Below are 20112 nucleotides of genomic sequence, written 5' to 3'. Positions count from 1 at the left end.
ACCCGCTGGAAAAGACATTATTTGAGGAAGATGGTCTCCCCTGCTACCTCCTTGGGGGGATGGGTCACAGCTAAGCCCTAACACCTCAGCCCTTCCCCATTCCTTGCCTCATTCCCTGGGAGCTCCTCCTAGGAGGAGGAATGTAAGTTTAACCTGCCCCTTTCTCTGTCCCATACTCACAGGATCTCTCTGTGTAGCCCCCTCCATGCTTCCTTTTTCTTTCCACTCCATTTCTGTTCTCCCAGGCTATCTTCAGTCCTCCACCTCCTCAGTTCTCTCTACTCTACTTCCTACCTCCACAAGCCCCAGACCTCACAGGTCCCCTTTCTCTCTTTAGCCCCCTGTTCTTCCCTTTCTCCTTTCCCAAACCCCAACCATCATATCCCTTAGAACAAAGGGTCCTTTTCTGCCAAGCAGGGACCAGAGGTCTAGGGATGGCTGTGGAGGCTGGGGGTCCCCTTGGAATCTCTGTGGTGGGCAGGTGGAGTGGGGAGTGTGCAGAGCGACTATTTCTTTGTTCTGAGGAATGGAGAGGTGGCTGGCTTTGTGTGCAGGACTAGGAGTGCAGCGGAGAGGAGGGTTGGGGGAGCCCAGGAGGGAGCTAAGAGGGCTGACGGTGTTGGAGGAGAGTGGAAGAATAGGGGGTCCTCCCAGTGGCTGAGGCTTCTGGGGACATAGACAAAAATTCTAGGGGTCATGGAGGTTAGGGAGAGAGTTGAGGGGGAGGGGAGAAGTGAAGATGGGGGAAGGGAGTCTAAAGCTTAGGGAAGTCACTGAGTGACTTGCAGGAGGTTAGACAGGGCCTAGAGAAGGACCTGCTGAGGCTTACCAGAGGAGTTACGGTGGGGTCTGATCTCAGCCACTCTGGCTGTGGAATTTGACCTTGGAATCAAGGAGGGGAGAGATGTGAATGTGTGCATCCCCTGTGTGCATGTTACTGGTGTGCTGGTGTGTCAGTGTGTTTGTCTGCCTGCCTGCCCTCCTAAGTCTGTGCCCAGATGCTCTGGGCCACTGTTTTGAACAGTGGTCAGCAAAGTAGGGGTTCGTGCTCTCTGGCCATGAGAAAGTAGCTTCATCCTTAGCTTCAGTTTCTGGTTGGAAGTATCATCTAGGAGCTGAGTGAGCGGATTGGTCAGGATTTCTGAAACTGGTAAGAGAAAAGGCTGAGAGGAGCTGGCTGGACCCTTCCGGGTTTGTTTATGTCTCCTTGGGAGAGGGTGGGGGTGGGGTTGCAGGCAGCAGCTGCCCCCCTCCCAACCCAGCCGGCCTGCCCTGTGCCAGGAGGGCAGGGAGTCCTGGCACAGCTATTGTTCACTTGCACAAACGCCTGTCTGTTTGCATTGCTACCCCCCTCTCTCTCTTTCTGCTTGTCTCTCTCTCCTGGCCTGACAGGTGTGGCCGGGTAGGGGGCAGGCTGGGGTCCAGGATGCTTGGGTCTCAGGGTCCCTAACCTGATTTATTCCCTGTGGCCCTTAGCACCCCTCTTCTGTTTCACCCGTACCCACCCCCATTGCCAGTGTCTCATCTTCATTCACTAAGCAAGCATTTATTAAGTGCCTTTGTGTGTGCAGTGATGTCTTTCTGTGTTGTTTCTGGCTTTGGCATTAGTGTTTCCATTTGGCTGCCTTCCCTCAGCCTCCTGTCTTCATCTTGTCCCGGGAAGCTCATAAAGGAGCAGGGCCTGGCTGAGACCACCCCAAGCCCTCTTCTCAGTCCCACTGCCAGCAATCCCTCACCTCTTCATTTCCCAGCCCTATAGCTCCTCCTCCAGGACTTAGTGCCCTTCATAGCCAACGGCACCTCTGCTGTCCAGGGGCTGAGCCACAGGTGACTCGAATCCCAGTGGAACACTCCACGGGCTCTCTGGTCACTATTACAGAGGGTGTGGACAGAGGTGTAACCACCTTGGGGAAGGGGCTGCTGCCAGGTGCAGCTGGAGGAGAGGTGATTCTGAGTACTCTGTGACTCTCCCAGAAGTCTTGATTTGGACATACCTGAGAGAGAAGCAAAGGCAGATGAGAGAGCTGGGCACGGTGACTCGCACCCGTAATCCTAGCATTTTGGAAGACCAAGGCAGCCGGATCGCATGAGCTCAGGAGTTTGAGACAAGCCTGGGCAACATAGTGAGCCCTCATCTCTACAAAACTACTAAGTTTTAAAAATCTATTATTAAAAAAAGAAAAAGATGAGCGCTTAGGGCCTGCTTGGAGAAGCTCTACCTCGCCTGGGTAGATCTGCCTGGCCTTGCTGCCTGCTGGGAGCACAGGAAGCCAAAGTCCTAGCCTTGGCATTGCCTTCCCCTCCATGTACGTCACTGTTTCCTCATCCCTTAGCCTGGGAGACAAAGTGGAGAGAAGAAGGGAGACTGTGTCTGCCTTTGAGCTTTTCAGTAGAGATCCACAATGCCCTCTGCCATTGCTCCCATCTTTCTTTCTTTCTTTCTTTTTTTTTTTTTTTTTTTGAGACAGAGTCTCAAAAAGAGGCTGGAGTGCAGTGGCGCCATCTCGGCTCACTGCAAGCTCTGCCTTCCGGGTTCACGCCATTCTCCTGCCTCAGCCTCCTGAGTAGCTGGGACTACAGGCGCCCGCCACCACGCCTGGCTAATTTTTTGTATTTTTAGTAGAGACTGGGTTTCACCATGTTGGCCAGGATGGTCTCGATCTCCTGACCTCGTGATCCACCCACCTCAGCCTCCCAAAGTGGCTGGGGCCACTGCGCCCGGCCTCTTTTTTTTTTTTTTTTTGAGACAGAGTCTCACTCTGTTGCCCAGGCTGGAGTGCAGTTGCGTGATCTTGGCTCATGGTAACCTCCACCTCCTGGGTTCAAGCAATTCTGCCTCAGCCTCCTAAGTTGTTGGGATTACAGGCACTCACCACCACACCCGGCCAATTTTTGTATTTTTCATAGAGATGGGGTTTTCGTAGAGATGGGGTTTTGACCTGACTGAGGCTGGTCTCAAACCCTTGACCTCAAGTGATCTGCCTGCCTCGGCCTCCCAAAGTGTTAGGATTACAGGCGTGAGCCACTGCACCCAGCCCGGCCCCATCTTTCTTTCCCGAAAGTGACTGAGATCTGGGATGACAGTGGAAGGAAATTTGGGGTTGGTCTTCTGACTTCCAGAGGAAACCCTCAGGGTCTAAACTCAAAGGAAATAGGAGAGAATGGCTTAGAGCCCTTCAGGAGGAGGGAGAAAGGAGAAACAAGAAGAGACAGAAGGTTTTAAAGCTCTGATAAGGAAGGAAGAGGGTTCCCAGAGTAGGAGCCAGGGTGCTGCTGAGACCCCATGTCTTGGTCTCTATACATCCTTTCTTGCTTCTTTGCTTCCTTCCTTTTCTTTCATTTTGAGACATGTATTGGGTGCCTATTGTATACCAGGTATTGTGGTAAGGGCTTTCATGTTCTTTCTTTATCCTTGATGTAGCAGTAGTGTGGATGAAGGTGTGTAGCAAGAAGGGCTTCCCATGGGATTTGTGAGAAAGAGACAGAATGACTCTAGGGCTGAGCGTGGTGATTCACACCTGTAATTCCAGCACTTTGGGGAGGCCGGGGCAGGAGGATCACTTGATCCCAGGAGTTCGAGACCAGCCTGGGCAACATAGCAAGACCCTGTCTCTACAAAAAAAAAAATTTAAAAGTTAGCTGAGCATTATGATGCATGCCTGTGGTCCCAGCTATTTGGAGGGCTGAGATGGAAGGATCACTTGAGCCCGGGAGATCAAGGCTGCAGTGAGCCATGATCATGCCAATGCACTCCAGTCCAAGCAACAGAGTGAGACCCTGTCTCAAAACAAAAAAAAAAAAAAAGAAAGAAAAAGAAAAAAAAATGTCTCTAGATGCTGGAGAGCAAAAGACTGAACCAAGCAGGAAGGGCCTTGAGCATTGGAGTGGGTGTTACAGATTGTAGAGCAATGGGCCCTTTTTCTTGGTGAATGGATTGGGTCTTGGAGGTAAAGGGCTGTCCTACTTGAGCGTGGGTAAATGGGAGACCAATGTGATTATCTTAAGAATACCTGGAAAAGAGTAGGACAAAGAACCAAACAAGCCCACTCACTCCACCTCTAGAGCAGGCACCACTGGTAAGCAGGCCCTGTGTCCTTCCATCCTCAGAAGCCCGAGCCCTGGGGCGGGCACAGGCGACCTCCGGGACAATAGCACTAGGCAGTGCCAGGGCCGCTTGCTGCTGGCCAGTGCCCGTGTTGGGATGTGCTGCTGCTGTGGCTGTTGCCCGCTGCTGGCCCACCTAGAGCAGGGGTCACTTCGAGAGAGGGTGAGTGTTGGGAGATGGAGGAGGCAGGGCCCAGAGTACCAGGGCTGTCTGTGGAACATTGATGCCAGAGACGGGAAGGGCCACTAGAGACCCTGTTCTCTGGCTCCCCCAGTCCTCTCCCTCCATTTGCCACTCCATCTGAGCTGGTCGAACAGATGAGTGTTTGTGGATGCCACAGGGGGAGGGTGGAGGGCAAAGGGCAGAGGTCAGGTGTGGAAGAGGGTACTTGTAGCGGCACTGGGGCAGAGCTGCAGCACTGCCCATTCTGGAGTGACCTTGGTCCAGTCATGTTGTTTTTTTAATACTGTTTTCAGCTTGCTTGCTTTTACTTACGTTTTTATTTTTATTTTTTATAGAGATGGGTCTCGCTGTGTTGCTCAGGCTGTTCTCAAACTCCTGGCCTCAAGTGATCCTCCCATCTCAGCCCCACAAAGTGCTGGGATTACAGGTGTGAGCCACCTCGCCGGCCTCTTGCTTTTAATTCAAATGTGACATGTGCTCAAACTTTTGGTTTTTGTTGTATAGAAGGATGGGAGGGCAGGAGAGGAGGAGAAAAGGGAAAATGTATGGCAGTGGGAAGAGATATTTGGACTTGGTATTTGAGGTCCTGTGAGGTTATTATTCAAAGGTGAATTTGAACTTCTTTTTTTTTTTTGAGACAGAGTGTCACTCTGTGGCCCAGGCTGGAGTGCAGTGGCCCAATCTCAACTCACTGCAGCTTCCAACCTCCCCGGTTCAAGCGATTCTCCTGCCTCAGCCTCCCAAGTAGCTGGGATTATGGTTGCCCGCCACCACGCCCAGCTAATTTTTTGTATTTTTAGTAGAAACAGGGTTTCACCATGTTGGCCAGGCTGGTCTCGAACTCCTGACCTCGGGTGATCCACCTGCTTCGGCCTCCCAAAGTGCTGGGATTATGGGATTACAGGTGTGAGCCACCACACCCAACCTGAATTCGAACTTCTAAAGAGCTTAATTTGGCACAAGATAGGTGGAGGTTAGACCAAAGGGAGCATTTTCTAGTGGTCCAGGTAGGTAGGTATCAGAATAGAAAAAAGGAGGCCAGAACAGTTTAGAGGTTTGAGTTCGAGGCTAGAGGCAGCTCAGCTTCCTGAATAAGCCTAGGTAGAGGAGCAGTTGGCCTGCGTGAGGAGGAGGGGAAGAGAGGCTGTGGGCGGGAGAGGAGAACAGTGGCGGAGAAGCAAGGCTGAGAAAGGGAAGGCAGAGCGGGAGGAGCCCAGGAGGGAGACCCTGGGAGCAGAAGGGAGGACATGGAGAGACCACGAGACAGGAGGAGGATGCGAACAATAGATGATTGGGGATGAGGAGGATGCATAAGGGGAGAAGGGATTGACCCCAAGACCTCTGGGCTCTGGACATCATCAGGCAAACCTGGAGCTTGAGAGGAGAAGCAGGAAAGAGAAGGATCTTGGGCCACCAGGAAGCTCTGAGACCCTAGGCACTGTAGCCCCATGCCCTCTGTCCCTGCACTGTTGACTCAGCCCCTCCGCACTTCCCCTTTCTACCCTTTTCTGCCCCAAGCACCAGGGCCGTGCATCTCTTCCCCTCCTCCACCTCTCAGCTGCTAGCGTGGCCTCGGCTGAGTCAGTAGTGGTCTCCTAGAGTCCGGGCTGAGTGCTTCCCGCTGAGCTGTAATCCTCTGTCCCCAGCCCAGGTCCTCTGACTTGGGGCTTCTGGATCTGGCAGATCTGGATCCCTCAGCCATCTGGATCCTGCTCTTTGATTTCTGAGAGCCTGAGAAACCTTGGAGGGAGTGGTCTTCTCAGCTTCTAGTCCTGCTCTAAGAGGGGAGGGAAAATCCAGAGATCGGAGGTCACAACTGAGGAAGGTCCTAGAATAGTGGGAAGAGTGATATCCCCCTCTTCTCACCTTCTTAGGCTTTTTGGGAATCGCAGGGGCTTAAAGAGGGACAGATAGGAGGTCAGGGAGAATGACTTGACTTGCAGAGGCAGGGGCACTGGGGGAAATGGGAGACAGCAGAGTTGGGAAACGCTGGCTCAGAGGCTCCGAGGAAGGTGTGCACCATCTCTGCGGAGACCAACACTGAAGGATGAAGGGTAGATGTCAGAAAGGACTTCCTAGGATGGGAGAGACCAGTTGGGTGAGGAGCAATTGAGGAAACTCTCCTAGGTTTTAACTCTGGAGAGTAGTATGAGAGGGATAAAAGTTAGACTGCAGGAGAGATTTTCCACTGGAAGCAACCGAGATGGCTGGCTGAGCTTACGTACTTAAAGATTCCAGAGCGGAAGAGTGACCCAAAGGCAGCTGCCCTCACCTTAAGGTTAGTAGGGGACATGCTGCCTCCCAGACAGGCCCTGTGTGTTGAGGCTGAAGGTTGGTGAAAAGAGTTAGAGGTCTGGGATCCTGATCCCTGGGTTGAGGGTGGCAGGGGAGGCATTCTGCCCCCTTCAGCCAATCTAATAAGGGGATCTCCTGCCCCCCCACTGTGACTGCCACAGAGACAGCGGCTCCAACACTGGTTGTCATGGTTATAAGAGGAGCTAACTCCCATAGATTGGAAAGCGCTGGTGAGCTGGCACCCTCCGCTTCGCCTGCTCTCCCCTCCTCTCTGCGCATCTTCCCCCTAGCACAGAGAGGAGAGTACAGCAGCTCGGGGGCGAGCAGAGCTAGGGCTGGGAAGGTAGAGTGAGGACGCAGAGACCTAGAGCCAGGGAGATGAGTGGCAACAGGAGGCAGCCCAGCCGCAGGGGCCAGGTAGGTCAGGGACCCAGAACCCATCCGGGCTGGCCGCCCCAGAGCCTGGCCTGGTCATTCCTGGACAGCTGCCTCTGACACTCAGTTGCAGGCTCTGCTTTAGGAACTGGTGTCTTTCCAGCATCCTCAGGCTGGCATTTCTTCCTTCCCTCTGCCCCCAGCCTGTCTCTCTGGACTTCAGGCACCCCGGCATTTTCCAGCCTCACTTCCTCTCCCTCTCATCCCTTCCACAGACCCGGGAAAAGGAGAAGATGAAGGAAGCCAAGGATGCCCGCTATACCAATGGGCACCTCTTCACCACCATCTCAGTTTCAGGCATGACCATGTGCTATGCCTGTAACAAGAGCATCACAGCCAAGGAAGCCCTCATCTGCCCAAGTAAGTTGTTTGGACCCTGAGAGTCACCCAGACTCGGTGCCCACTGACCCTGATCTTTTCATCTGTTTTTTCTGCCTGGATCTATGAGGGTCACTCTTCTCTCTGATCTCCGGCTGGGCACAAATGCCAGGGCCAGATGCTTGATCCCTTGCTCCCTGTCCTCACACTGAGGGGTGGTGGCTGTTGGAATATGGCATAAAGCGGACTATCTGGGAATGTGGGGGAGGGGAGGCTGAGCTGGCTCCTCTTGCAGCTGTCATCCACCAGGCACCCCCCTTGCTCCCCGAACAGCTGCTAAGGGTTAGGGGAACTGATTGGAGAAGGAGCAGGAATGTTGTATGTGTGGAGGGGGTGGGGTGGGGGTGATAGAGGAACTGGGTGGAAAGCTGCCAGCCTTGCAGCTGGCTCTGCCCATCTTGCTGGGCAGAGCTGGGCATTCAGGACTTCACAGTCCCCTTGCCCCTTTCTTTCTATTGACTATGGTCAATAGAAATCTCTGCTGTTTCAAGCAGAAGATGGGATTAGGAGCCTTCATCTCAAATTTCTAGTGAGAAAGAGGGAATGTAGCAGGGCTGTGTGCATTGGGGGGCAGGGGTTAGAATTCCTGCCCTTCATCCACAGCTGAGTGTGGCCCTGTCTTTAGGGAGTATAAGCCAGGAATTCTTTCCTTCCCCAGTATACAGAGGGCTCCTGCTGCCCCCTCTCCCTCAGTTCCTCCTGAAGTTATGGCAGAGATGCCTCTGATTAGAGCAGGATTGAAGGTATTGTGACATGCTACTGAATAGCGGACAAAAGCTCTAGCCTGTAAATCCCTATGGAACTTGGGGAAGGAACCCCCAGAAAGAACCAGTGATGGGCAGCCTGCTCGGGTCCCCTTCCAAGCTGTGGAAGCTTTGTCATTTTGCTCTTCGCAATAAACCTTGCTACCGCTCAAAAAAAAAAAAAAAGAAAAGAAAAGAAAACAACCCATGAAGGCTCCCTACTTTCTGCACTGTTCAATTTAGAGTTGTGAGGATGAGGAGGGAACCCCAATCTAGATCCCTGTAGAGACCTGACAAAATTCCCAATCCGGAAGCTTGTTGCCAGGGGAACAGGGGAGGTGGGCAGCACTATTTTGAGAGCAGGTGGAAAGCGGAGGTTCGATCCAGAGAGCTGAGTGTTGGGGGGAGGAGAAGGGAGCTTCAGGGGGGTGGGGGCAGCTGCAACCCCCACTTCTGTCTGCCCCCTCTGCTCCACCCAGTTTGCCTTGTATTTGTGGAAGTGAGCGTGGTGCTGGGTATTGTCTGAAAGAGTTAGCAGAGTTTCCGGTGTTGTTGGATGGGGAAGGGGAAGCTGGAGAGGGCCAGGAGCTGAGGGCATGTCTGGGAAGGGCACGGCCCAGGGTCACAGTGCCTAGGCTCAGCGAATCCTCCTTTCTTCTTCTCTCCTACCCCATGGCAAGGTGGGGTGGAGGATGGCGGAGAAGCAGATGGAGTGTGGGAGCTGTGGATTTGCCTGAGTTGGGGGAACAGGACTCCCTGGGCCTGGAAGGGAGAAGGCCAGGCTTGGTGGGGAGGCGCCTGTCCCTTCTTTACCACTGGAGCCACCAGCCTTGGAGCTGTTGAGGCCCAGCCAGAGTGCAGGGCATGCGGTGCAAGTGAGGGAGCACAGCCTTGGGATTCAGGCCACCGCAGTGTAAACCCCAGCTCTCCCACTGGCCATGTGACCTCTGACGGATGGTTCAGCCACTCCAGGACAGGTTCCTTATACGTGAAATGAGGATAACTGAATCTCCCTCCATGGGTGGTTAGGATTAAGTAAATGTGGAACATTTGCTATTATAAAAGCTCAGGGAATGTAAATTTCCCCTCTGCCCCTAGCCCCCATCCCGGCTGCCTCTGTGCCATCTTCTGTTCTGTGGGAGTCCTCTCTTCCATCTGCCATTCGCAACCACCTTCGTGCTTCTTGAGCTCATCTCTGGCAGCCAGTGACCCCTGCTCCCCTCTGGTCCACCCTTCAGGCCACCTTGGGGTCAGGATTGCCCATCCCACTTGATTGTTTAATTTCATTCAGCACCTATACCCCCTCACTTCATTTCCTGCTTGAAGGAAGAGGGAGGTGGGAGGAGAGGGACTGGGGTGTGGTAATGGCCCAGAAGTCGGGGTAGGGGGGAGAGTCCCTGAGGACTGTGTGGCCAGGAGGAGATGGGTGTCTGCATGTGGGTGTGTCCCCTCCTGTACCACCCGGCCCTCCCTTCACCCTCTCTACCCCACCCTCCCAGCCTGCAATGTGACTATCCACAACCGCTGTAAAGACACCCTCGCCAACTGTACCAAGGTCAAGCAGAAGGTGAGACGGCAGGGAGGGCAGAGGGCTGGGGGAGAGGGTAGTGAGTGTGTGGTACCCTCATGCCTTTTCCATTCATTCCCTACCCTGTGTTTCTCACCACCCCACCTCCTCACCAAGGGGCAGCCCAGACCCTCAACCCCAGGCCTCGGGCCCCAAGTAGGCCAGGCCTGTTGCTGCAGACATGTCCCCGCAGCACTGGGCTCAACCACCCTGATCCCCTTAACTACAGTGCCAGCTTTCTCCTAAGGGGGCCGGCCACCTAGCTCCTGCCCCATGCCTCTTTGGGTGATCCTTGGGTGATAGCCATTCTTGGTATCTCTCTCCTGCTCTCTGTCTCACAGCAACAGAAAGCAGCCCTGCTGAAGAACAACACTGCCTTGCAGTCCGTCTCTCTGCGAAGTAAGAGTGAGTAGTTGGGGAGTGGAGGAGGTCCCCTAAGACCCTGGACCCCAGGCTGCTCAACCTATGGACTCTGCTGCCCCACTAAGGTTGTTCCCAGGCACAGCGCCTTCCTCTTCTCAATTGGAAGCAGATAGTGGGGGCCTAGGGGATGGTTCAGACTCTTGGACTTAGGGACAGGAGGGAGAGTCCAAATGGGCATGAGGGCTGGGGATGGGTGGTCGCCTGAGCCTGGCCACAGCCTGTATTTTTATCAGTTATTTACACTGCATTTTGGGGGTGTTGGTAGCAGCTGTCAAGTGTCAATTCAGACAGCTTTGATGTGACAGAAAGAGTATGGTCCTTAGGTATAAAGAGCAGAGCCTCAGTCCCTACCTAGCCATTACCCAAGTCACCCTGGACAAGTCTTTTTGCCTTTCTGAGCTCCTGTTTGTTCATAGGCTTATGTCAGGGAGGAGATAAGTAAGAAAAAGCTCTTTGTGAACATTAGCGTGTTACACAAATGTAAGGTGGCATTCTCATTATCATCTTTCTTGACTAGAGGGGGCTGAGGTGGAGTGAGAGGATGCCTCATTCCTCATTGAGGAGCCTGGGAGGCCTCAATCCTGGAAAGCACCAGAGTCTGATGTTTGCCTGCTGGGCATCTCTCCCCAACAGCAACCATCCGGGAGCGGCCAAGCTCGGCCATCTACCCCTCCGACAGCTTCCGGCAGTCCCTCCTAGGCTCCCGCCGTGGCCGCTCCTCGTTGTCTTTAGCCAAGAGTGTTTCCACCACCAACATTGCTGGGTGAGCCTCTGTTTGGGGAAAGGGGCAGCGAGACAGTGTGGCAGTGGAGACCAAGGGCGTGCCGAGAGGTCCCTTTCCATTCCTGAGTTCAGAACTGTAGCTAGACAAATAAGGAGAACTTAGGGGGGCTGCCTCTTGGGTCCTGGCTTTCGTTCCCTACCTGGGAAGGGGTCTCTTGCCCATCTGGGGGTGATGCAGACAGCCTCCACTTTCTTCAGACATTTCAATGATGAGTCTCCCCTGGGGCTGCGCCGGATCCTCTCACAGTCCACAGACTCTCTCAACATGCGGAACCGAACCCTATCAGTGGAATCCCTCATTGACGAAGGTGAGCAGGCCTGGGCCCAGGGGAGCCCTGAGGAAGATGAAGAGGGGCTGGGGATAAGGGGCTGGTAGGAGTAGCTTGGAAGGGCAAGGAGGGAAGGGATCTAGAGAAGGGCCAGGGACCCAGGAAAGGGAACTCAAGACCTCTGAGTTGCTTGCCCTGCAAATGTCCAGCAGAGGTAATCTACAATGAGCTGATGAGTGACTTTGAGATGGATGAGAAGGACTTTGCAGCTGACTCCTGGAGCCTTGCTGTGGACAGCAGCTTCCTGCAGCAGCATAAAAAGGAGGTGATGAAGCAGCAGGATGTCATCTATGGTGAGCCAAGACCACCCTAGTCTTCCTCTTCCTTCACCAGGTCCTGTTTACGTCCTTCTTGGGTTTTTTTTCTTTTTTGTTTTTTTGAGATAGAGTCTCACTCTCTCAACCAGGCTGAAGTGCAGTGGCATGATCTCGGCTCACTGCAACCTCCACCTCCCAGGTTCAAGCGATTCTCATTACAGGTGCCTGCCACCATGCTGGCTAATTTTTGCATTTTTAGTAGAGACAGGGGTTTCATCATGTTAGCCCTGCTGGTCTCAAACTCCTGACTTCAGATGATCCGCCCGCCTCAGCCTCCCAAAGTGCTGGGATTACAGACGTGAGCCACCGCCCTTGGCTGTGTCCTTCTTTCTACCAGCACCTACCTCTCAAAACCCTTTCCCTTATATCCTCTTGGCCTACAAGACCCTGCCTGGTATCCCACAGGTTGCCCACTAGGTCCCCACCTCTTGATGCTGTTGGTCTCCAGCGCCCTCTCTTTATCCCTTCTTTATCTCAATCTTCAGTCTTTACTCTGTGCTTATTCCATGCTTAACACCGTGCTGGAGACTGTGGGAAGCCTTGACATGTAGAAGACATATGGTTCTTACCCTAAAATAGCTCACAGCTTGAGATGATAAGGTGTAAAGATAAAAAATGGAACTGGGCGTGGTGGCTCATGCCTATAATCTCAGCGATTTGGGAGGCCGAGGTGGGAGGATCACTTGACGCCAGGATTTTGAGACCAACCTGGGCCATAAAGCAAGACCTCTGTCTCTCAAAAATATTTTTAAGAACTAGTCAGGTGTGGTGGCATGTGCCTATAGTCCCAGCTACTTGGAAGGCTGAGACAGGAGGATTACTTGAGCCCAGGAGTTCGAGGCTGCAGTGAGTTCTCATTGTGCCACTACACTCCAGCCTGAGCACCAGAGCAAGATCTCAGTTCACTGCAAGCTCCGCCTCCCGGTTTTACGCCATTCTCCTGCCTCAGCCTCCCGAGTAGCTGGGACTACAGGCGCCCGCCACTGCGCCCAGCTAATTTTTTGTATTTTTTAGTAGAGACGGGGTTTCACCGGGTTAGCCGGGATGGTCTTGATCTGCTGACCTCGTGATCCGCCCGTCTCGGCCTCCCAAAGTGCTGGGATTACAGGCTTGAGCCACCGCGCCCGGCCAATAAATTTTTTAAAAGATAAAAATGATTAGAAAATGATCTTAGATCATAATAATGCAGAATATTAACCTGGAAGGTACCTTGAAAACCTCACGTGAACTGTGAGGTCCTTATCCTAGGGCCCTACCAGTTTTAGCCAAGTCAGGGTAGAGGCCAAATGTCCCATTGTCCCCCACAGAGCTAATCCAGACAGAGCTGCACCACGTGAGGACACTGAAGATCATGACCCGCCTCTTCCGCACGGGGATGCTGGAAGAGCTACAGTTGGAGCCGGGAGTGGTCCAGGGCCTGTTCCCCTGCGTGGACGAGCTCAGTGACATCCACACACGCTTCCTTAGCCAGCTATTAGAACGCCGACGCCAGGCCCTGTGCCCTGGCAGTACCCGGAACTTTGTCATTCATCGCTTGGGTGATCTGCTTATCAGCCAGGTGGGAAAAGGCAGGACTCCTGGGTGACATTCGTGGAAGGAGGTGTGACTGGGTTGGGCATTTCTTGGGTCTAAATTCTAGGGGTTGGAGGGGAGCCAGGGAGAGCTGGAGAAATAGGAAGCCAACCTATTTGGCAGGAGGCCAGAGGTGTGTCCAGTGGGTAAAGTGTGGCTTTGGGGGAATGCTGACCTAGCCTTGCTCCACCAACTTCTAGTTCTCAGGTCCTAGCGCGGAGCAGATGCGTAAGACCTACTCGGAGTTCTGCAGCCGCCACACCAAGGCCTTAAAGCTCTATAAGGAGCTGTATGCCCGAGATAAACGCTTCCAGCAATTCATCCGGGTGAGCAGACCTCTCCAGATCCCATACTCATGACCCAAACCCACGCCCCCGACTCACGGAGGTAGTGCCTGTGAGCTGCACCCACATGGAGGTCAGGCATTCGCCACCCGTGCGGACCATCCACATGTGGATCCTGTCAGCAGGAACCCCTCAGAATGCTAGAGCACGCTGTGGTAGTTTCCCAAGTACTTTTCGCTCCTTCAGTTGGTCCTCACAACAAACCTGTGGCGTTGTTATCCCCATTTTCCAGATGTGTCACTTAGGCCAGTGCAAGGTAAATGGCCACAGTAGGGCCAGCACTAGAGCTCAGGCACCAGGCCTTTCCGTTGCCCTCCCCTCTGGCCCTGAGCCCTGCCTCCTCCCTTGTAGAAAGTGACCCGCTCTGCCGTGCTCAAGCGGCACGGGGTACAGGAGTGCATCCTGCTGGTGACTCAGCGCATCACCAAGTACCCAGTACTCATCAGCCGCATCCTGCAGCATTCCCACGGTGAGTAGGCAGGCCCAGGAGAGGGCCGCTGGGAGACAGCCACCTGGGGTGAGGAAAGGCTCGGGATGACCACAGGAAGGGTGGGGTCAGGTGTGAAACCCTGGGCAGCCCCTAAAGTGGAATCAAGACACGTTGGGAACAAAACGGGGGTGTGAGTGAAGCTGGTTGAGCCGTCCCCCATGCCAACCCCTGGTGCCAGGGATCGAGGAGGAACGCCAGGACCTGACCACAGCACTGGGGCTAGTGAAGGAGCTGCTGTCCAATGTGGACCAGGATATTTATGAGCTGGAGAAAGGGGCCCGTCTGCAGGAGATCTACAACCGCATGGACCCTCGGGCCCAAACCCCAGTGCCTGGCAAGGGCCCCTTTGGCCGAGAGGAACTTCTGCGGCGCAAACTCATCCACGATGGCTGCCTGCTCTGGAAGACAGCAACGGGACGCTTCAAAGGTCAGACCTGCTTGGCAGACTAGGCAGGAGTTCAAAGTCAGATGGAGAGTGGGAGATGCCTTCAGGCCTTAGAATCAACCTCTTTTAATGCAGCCCATACGACAGTGAGACTCAGTGGGAGAGAAAAATGGGGTCTCTGTGGCAGCAAAAGCCTGAATTCTGTAGTTAACTTTGTGAACCATACAGGGCCTTCCCTATCAGTATTTTATCATCTCTTTGGTCCTTGCATGCCCAGAGAGCTACTAGTTTTACTGAGGAAGACAAAGAAGCTGTCAGACTGGAGGACAGGATCAGTTGTTACCCCCACCTGGAATCCCAGCTACCAGGGATGGGAGTAAGCAGGAGCTTTGGGGAGTGCAGCCAGAGGAGGCCCAGAGGAGGGGACTGAGCTGGTGAAGAACAGGCAGGGAGGAGAAGAGACAGCGGGGCAGAGGGGGCAGATCAGGGGCCAGGGCACACTTTCCCAGGTTCTCTTTCCAGAATTTGTCTGCACTGGTAAAGTCTTTCTCACCTAAATCAAAGCAAGAGAATAGCAGGCCTTGGCTTTGGGATGAGATGTGAGGGACAATAGGAAACTGTAATACCTGAGGCTCCTGAGGCCAGAGCCTGCCTGAGCCTCTGGACCTATGTCATGAAATCCCTGCTCCCTGGGTTTGGATATTGTCAGTCTTCACCAGCCTCTTTCCTTTATCCCTTTCTCTCCTTCCCATCCCTCCCACGCAGCAGCTAAGAATATAAACCATAGGGGATTAAAAATAGCAAGGCTGGAGAGCGTTATTTCTGAAGCATTTAGCAAAAGCCCTCCCCTTCTGTGTGCCCACAGTTTAGTAAAATCCCCAAGGGCAAAGGGGGAGTGTATGTTTTCTCTCTCTCTTTTTTTTTTTTTAGAAACAGGGTCTCGCTTTGTTGCTCAGGCTGGGATGCAGTGGTGCAGTCATAGCTCACTGTAACTCAAAACTCCTGGGCTCAAGTGATTCTTCTGCCTTACTTAGACTCCTGAGTAACTGGGACTACAGACCTGCACCACCACACCCAGCACATTTTAAAATTTTTTGTAGAGACAAGATCTTGCTATGTTGCCCAGGCTAGTCTTGCTCAAACTCCTGGCCTCAAGTGATTGTCCTGCCTCAGCCTCCCAAAGTGCTGGGATTGTAAATGCAAGCCACTATGCCTGGCCCTGTGTGTTTTCTTGATTGTGACATTCAAGTTTTTTGGAATTGATTTTTGTTTCCTCCCTCAGTCTTGGAGTGCTGATCCCATAGGATCTGAGAGCTTGGAGTGTGCAGCAGAGAAGGAAATTGAAGCAGGGGCCTGCTGGGGTTGAAGGAGACGGATGGGTGAGGGATGGTCTTTCAGTCCTCTACGAGAGGAAGGAAACTTTCTCCCTCCCTACCAAGCTCAAAATTAGAAGTGGGAATATGTCAGGACAAGGAGAATTTAGGTCAGATAGCCATAAAGGTCTTCCACTAGTTAGATATTAGAAATGGAATTTAAAGGCTAAAAAGTGTGGTCCAGGCTGGGCACGGTGGCTCATACCTGTAATTCCAGCACTTTGGGGGGCTGAGGCGGGCAGATCACTTGAGGTCCAGAATTCGAGACTAGCCTGGCCAAGATGGTGAAACCCTGTCTCTACTAAAAATACAAAAATTAGCTGGACGTGGCAGTGCTCACCTGTAGTCACAGCTACTTGGGAGGCTGAGGATGAGAATCACTTGAACTCAGGACGCAGAGGTCGCAGTGAGCAGAGATCATGCCATTGCCCTCCAGCCTGGGCGACAGAGCGAGACTTGGTCCCAAAAAATAAAAAATAGGCCAGGCACAGTGGCTCATGCCTGTAATCCCAGCACTTTGGCAGGCCAAGGCAGGCAGATTACTTGAGGTCAGGAGTTTGAGACCAGCCTGGCCAACGTAGTGAAACTCCGTCTCTACAAAAATGCAAAAAATTAGCCAGGTGTTATGGCACACTCCTTAATCGCAGCTGCTCAGGAGGCTGAGGCAGGAGAATCGCTTTTACCTGGGAGGCGGAAGTTGCAGTGAGCCAAGATGGTGCCGCTGCACTCCAGCCTGGGTGACAGAACGAGACTCCGCCTCAAAAAAAAAAAAAAATTAAATTAAATTAAATTAAAAATAAATAAAAAATAAAAGTATGGTCCCTCTTGCTCTGGGAATCCTTATGAATCTCACAAAAATCTTGGACCTTGTCACCCAAAAAAATACACACGAGTTATGTTGATATGTAAAACTATTTACACACCTTCAGAAGGTTTACAGTGTCCCAGGGGGTCTGTAGGCCCTAGGTTAAGAAACCTGAGTCAGTTGGGTAGAAAGGGTTTTCCGTAAAGATACTGAGTGATCCCTGTGGTTCCCGCTAGCCCACAACGCTGTTTTGTCTGATAGCACATGAATCTTTCTCCGCCCTGCCCGCTCCCCCACACCGTTTTTAAGCTGTAAGAATGTGTGACCGGGTGCAGTGGCTCACACCTGTAATCCCAGCACTTTGGGAGGCCAAAACTGGTGGATAAACCTGAGGTCAGGAGTTTGAGACCAGCCTGACCAACATGGTGAAACCCCGTCTCTACTAAAAATACAAAATTAGCCGGGCGTGGTGGCGCATGCCTGTAGTAGTCCCAGCTCCTTGGGAGGCTGAGGCAGGAGAATCGCTTGAACCCAGGAGGCGGAGGTTGCAGCGAGCCAAGATCACGCCATTGCACTCCAGCCTGGGCAACAAGAGGGAAACTCTGTATCAAAAAAAAAAAAAAAAAAAATAGGTGAAGGGTGAGAGGTCTGAAAAAGTGGAAGCAGCCAGAGGGAAGAGAGGCCAGGAAGAGGGAAATTGGGAGCTCTAACCTGATGGGATAAACCTATTCCTTGGGAAAGAGGGAAACAGCTGCTCAGACTGTCTAGTGCTGACTGTTCTCCCACCTTCATCCCCTGCCAGATGTGCTAATGCTGCTGATGACAGATGTACTGGTGTTTCTCCAGGAAAAGGACCAGAAGTACATCTTTCCTACCCTGGTGAGACATTCATTCTTCACCTTTGTCAGCACAGACAAGTGTTTAGGCTCTTCTTGCTTTCCTGCCCAAGCCCATGAGAGCTCTGGAATCCCCCAGAGTCAAACAGCTATAATTGTTACTATTACTGTAATAATAATAAATAAGAGCAGCTCACAGGTATTGTTACTGTGCACAGGCACTTTTACACCTGTGGGAAAAGATTATTTTCGTCCTCATTTTATAGATGATGAAAGTAAAGCTTCAAGTCAGTTAAATAATTTGTCAAGGGTTGCACACATTTCTAAGTCCCTTCTGGCTGGCACCAGTGCCTGGCTCTTAACTGGTATTGTAAGATGACTCTTCAGTTCTTTCAGTCCTTGTCCAGAAGGATTGAAGGCCTAAATATGCCAAGGGACAGGATTCCCAGGCTTAATCCTTCCTCTCCCCTGACTGGCAGGACAAGCCCTCAGTGGTATCGCTGCAGAATCTAATCGTACGGGACATCGCCAACCAGGAGAAAGGGATGTTTCTGATTAGCGCAGCCCCACCTGAGATGTACGAGGTGCACACAGCATCCCGGGATGACCGGAGCACCTGGATCCGGGTCATTCAGCAGAGCGTGCGCATGTGAGTGTCTGCCTGCTGCCTGCATGTGCCTATGACCTCAGGGTACCTGCAGCATTAGATCCCAACCATAGCACTCCCTGGGAACAGAATCCAGTGTTCAGACATGTGGGGGAAGAGGTTGAGGGAGAGACAAAATTGCCCAATACTGGAAAGGTTACCTATGTTCTTATGTCCTATAAAGTCACATTTTATACATTGCCAACCTCAACTCCCTTTCAAATACAGCATGAGCTGACAAGCAAAGGAATACTCTGAGCTATCACATGGTGGCATACCTGCCAGCCGACAGCACAGTTTCAGCTACATTCACATCTTCATCTGTAGGCAGAGGGCTGTTATTTGGATTGTATTGCATTTTACGTTTATTTTTCTAAAAATGAATGAAAAAGAGGATAATGAAAGCATCGATGCTAGAGAGGAACAAGTCTCATAAACAAACTCAACACAATAGAAGCAAGAAGGAAATCGGTGTCTCAAAGCAGCAAATCTTTAGCTTCTATTGGACACACATTAGATTTGAGGCAGTCAACTATGTGTCTAATTGTAATGGGAAAAAAACATCAAATAAAGGACAGGTAAGATGTTTAAAATGAATTCTGGAAGATTATGCCTAAAGAATAAAGTATAATTCTAATTCAGATTTTTTTTTTTTTTTTGTATTTTTAGTAGAGACAGGGTTTCACCATGTTGGTCAGGCTGGTCTTGAACTCCTGACCTCGTGATCTGCCCACTGTGGCCTCCCAAAGTGCTAGGATTACAGGTGTGAGCCACCACACCCGGCCCTAATTCTAATTCAGATTTTTACAGTTTTTCTTTCTTTTTTTAATTTTTTTATTTTTTTGAGACAGTCTCACTCTATTGCCCAGGCTGGAGTGCAGTAGCACGATCTCAGCTCACTGCAACCTCCACCTCCTGGATTCAAGTGATTCTCCTGCCTCGGCCTCCTGAATAGCTGGGACAATAGGCACCCACCATCACCCCAGGCAAATTTTTTTTTTTTTTTTTTTTTTAAATACAGAGTCTCTCTCTGTTGCCAGGCTGGAGTGCAGTGGCGTGATCTCGGCTCACTGCAACCTCCGCCTCCTGGGTTCAAGCGATTCTCCTGCCTCAGCCTCCCAAGTAGCTGGGATTACAGGCTTGTGCCACCATGCCAGCTAATTTTTGTATTTTTAGTAGAGATGGGGTTTCACCATGTTGGCCAGGATAGTCTTGATCTCTTGACTTCGTGATTGACCCAACCTCGGCCTCCCAAAGTCCTGGGATTACAGGCGTGACCCACTGCACCCAGCCAAATTTTTGTATTTTGTAGACATGGGGTTTCACCATGTTGGCCAGGCTGGTCTCAAACTCTTGACCTCAGATTATCTGCCCACCTCAGCCTCCAAAAGAGCTGAGATTACAGGCATGAGCCACCACGCCCAGCCAAGAGTTTTATAATTTTTCTTTAGCTTTCAGGGAATCAGTTCTCCTCAACTTTATAATTTGTAAACCTTTTTTTTTTTTTTTTTTTTTTTTAACTTCTGCACGGTGGAATTTTGAAAAAGATTTTTAGAAATGCATATTAAAGTACAAAATTGCAGGCCGGGCACAGTGGCTCATGCCTATAATCCCAGCACTTTGAGAGGCTGAGGCGGGTGGATCACTTAAGGTCAGGAGTTCAAGACCAGCCCGGCCAATATGGTGAAACCTGGTCTCTACTAAAAATACAAAAATTAGCCGGGTGTGGTGGCATAAGCCTGTAATCCCAGTTACTCGGGAAGCTGAGGCAGGAGAATCACTTGAACCCGGGGATGGCGGTTGCAGTGAGTCAGGATTATGCCACTGCACTCCAGCCTGGGCAACAGAGTGAGACTCCATCTCCAAAAAAAAATTATGAAATTGCCTATTCCAGGAAAGCAATTCAAAATAACTTGTCCTGTTAACAGTAGATCTGTAGTGGCTTCTTTATGAATAGTATTAATATTTGTACTTATGGCCAGGCGCTGTGGCTCACACCTGTAATCCCAGCACTTTGGGAGGCTGAGACAGATGGATCACCGGAGTTCGAGACCAGCCTGGCCAACATGGCGAAACCCTGTCTCTACTAAAAATATAAAACTT

The 20112-nt window shown here is 51.8% G+C and overlaps 1 protein-coding gene across 17 annotated transcripts in view; it reads left to right on the top strand.

Annotated features, from left to right (window-relative positions):
- The window catches only part of ARHGEF2 (Rho/Rac guanine nucleotide exchange factor 2), a 53449-nt gene that overhangs the window by 23751 nt on the left and 9586 nt on the right, over positions 1 to 20112 (top strand). For 8 of the 17 annotated variants that reach the window (XM_021924708.2, XM_031653634.1, XM_031653646.1 and 5 more), the window contains 12 exons: positions 7234 to 7378; positions 9639 to 9706; positions 10048 to 10111; positions 10763 to 10892; positions 11111 to 11220; positions 11391 to 11534; positions 12866 to 13116; positions 13331 to 13456; positions 13826 to 13943; positions 14143 to 14391; positions 17330 to 17406; positions 17843 to 18012. In XM_021924708.2, the coding sequence (XP_021780400.2) occupies positions 7234 to 7378; positions 9639 to 9706; positions 10048 to 10111; positions 10763 to 10892; positions 11111 to 11220; positions 11391 to 11534; positions 12866 to 13116; positions 13331 to 13456; positions 13826 to 13943; positions 14143 to 14391; positions 17330 to 17406; positions 17843 to 18012 (1652 nt within the window). Of the gene's footprint in view, positions 1 to 3796; positions 4268 to 4293; positions 6567 to 6589; positions 7001 to 7233; positions 7379 to 9638; positions 9707 to 10047; positions 10112 to 10762; positions 10893 to 11110; positions 11221 to 11390; positions 11535 to 12865; positions 13117 to 13330; positions 13457 to 13825; positions 13944 to 14142; positions 14392 to 17329; positions 17407 to 17842; positions 18013 to 20112 lie in introns of those variants that run through there. The other 9 variants (XM_031653635.1, XM_031653633.1, XM_003892798.4 and 6 more) reach the window with 4 other exon arrangements.

Source organism: Papio anubis, chromosome 1, assembly GCF_008728515.1.
Source record: "Papio anubis isolate 15944 chromosome 1, Panubis1.0, whole genome shotgun sequence".
Classification (NCBI taxonomy): Eukaryota; Metazoa; Chordata; class Mammalia; order Primates; family Cercopithecidae; genus Papio; species Papio anubis.
The sequence above is the reverse complement of the archived record's forward strand: the minus strand, read 5'-3'. Positions and strand labels throughout refer to the sequence as shown.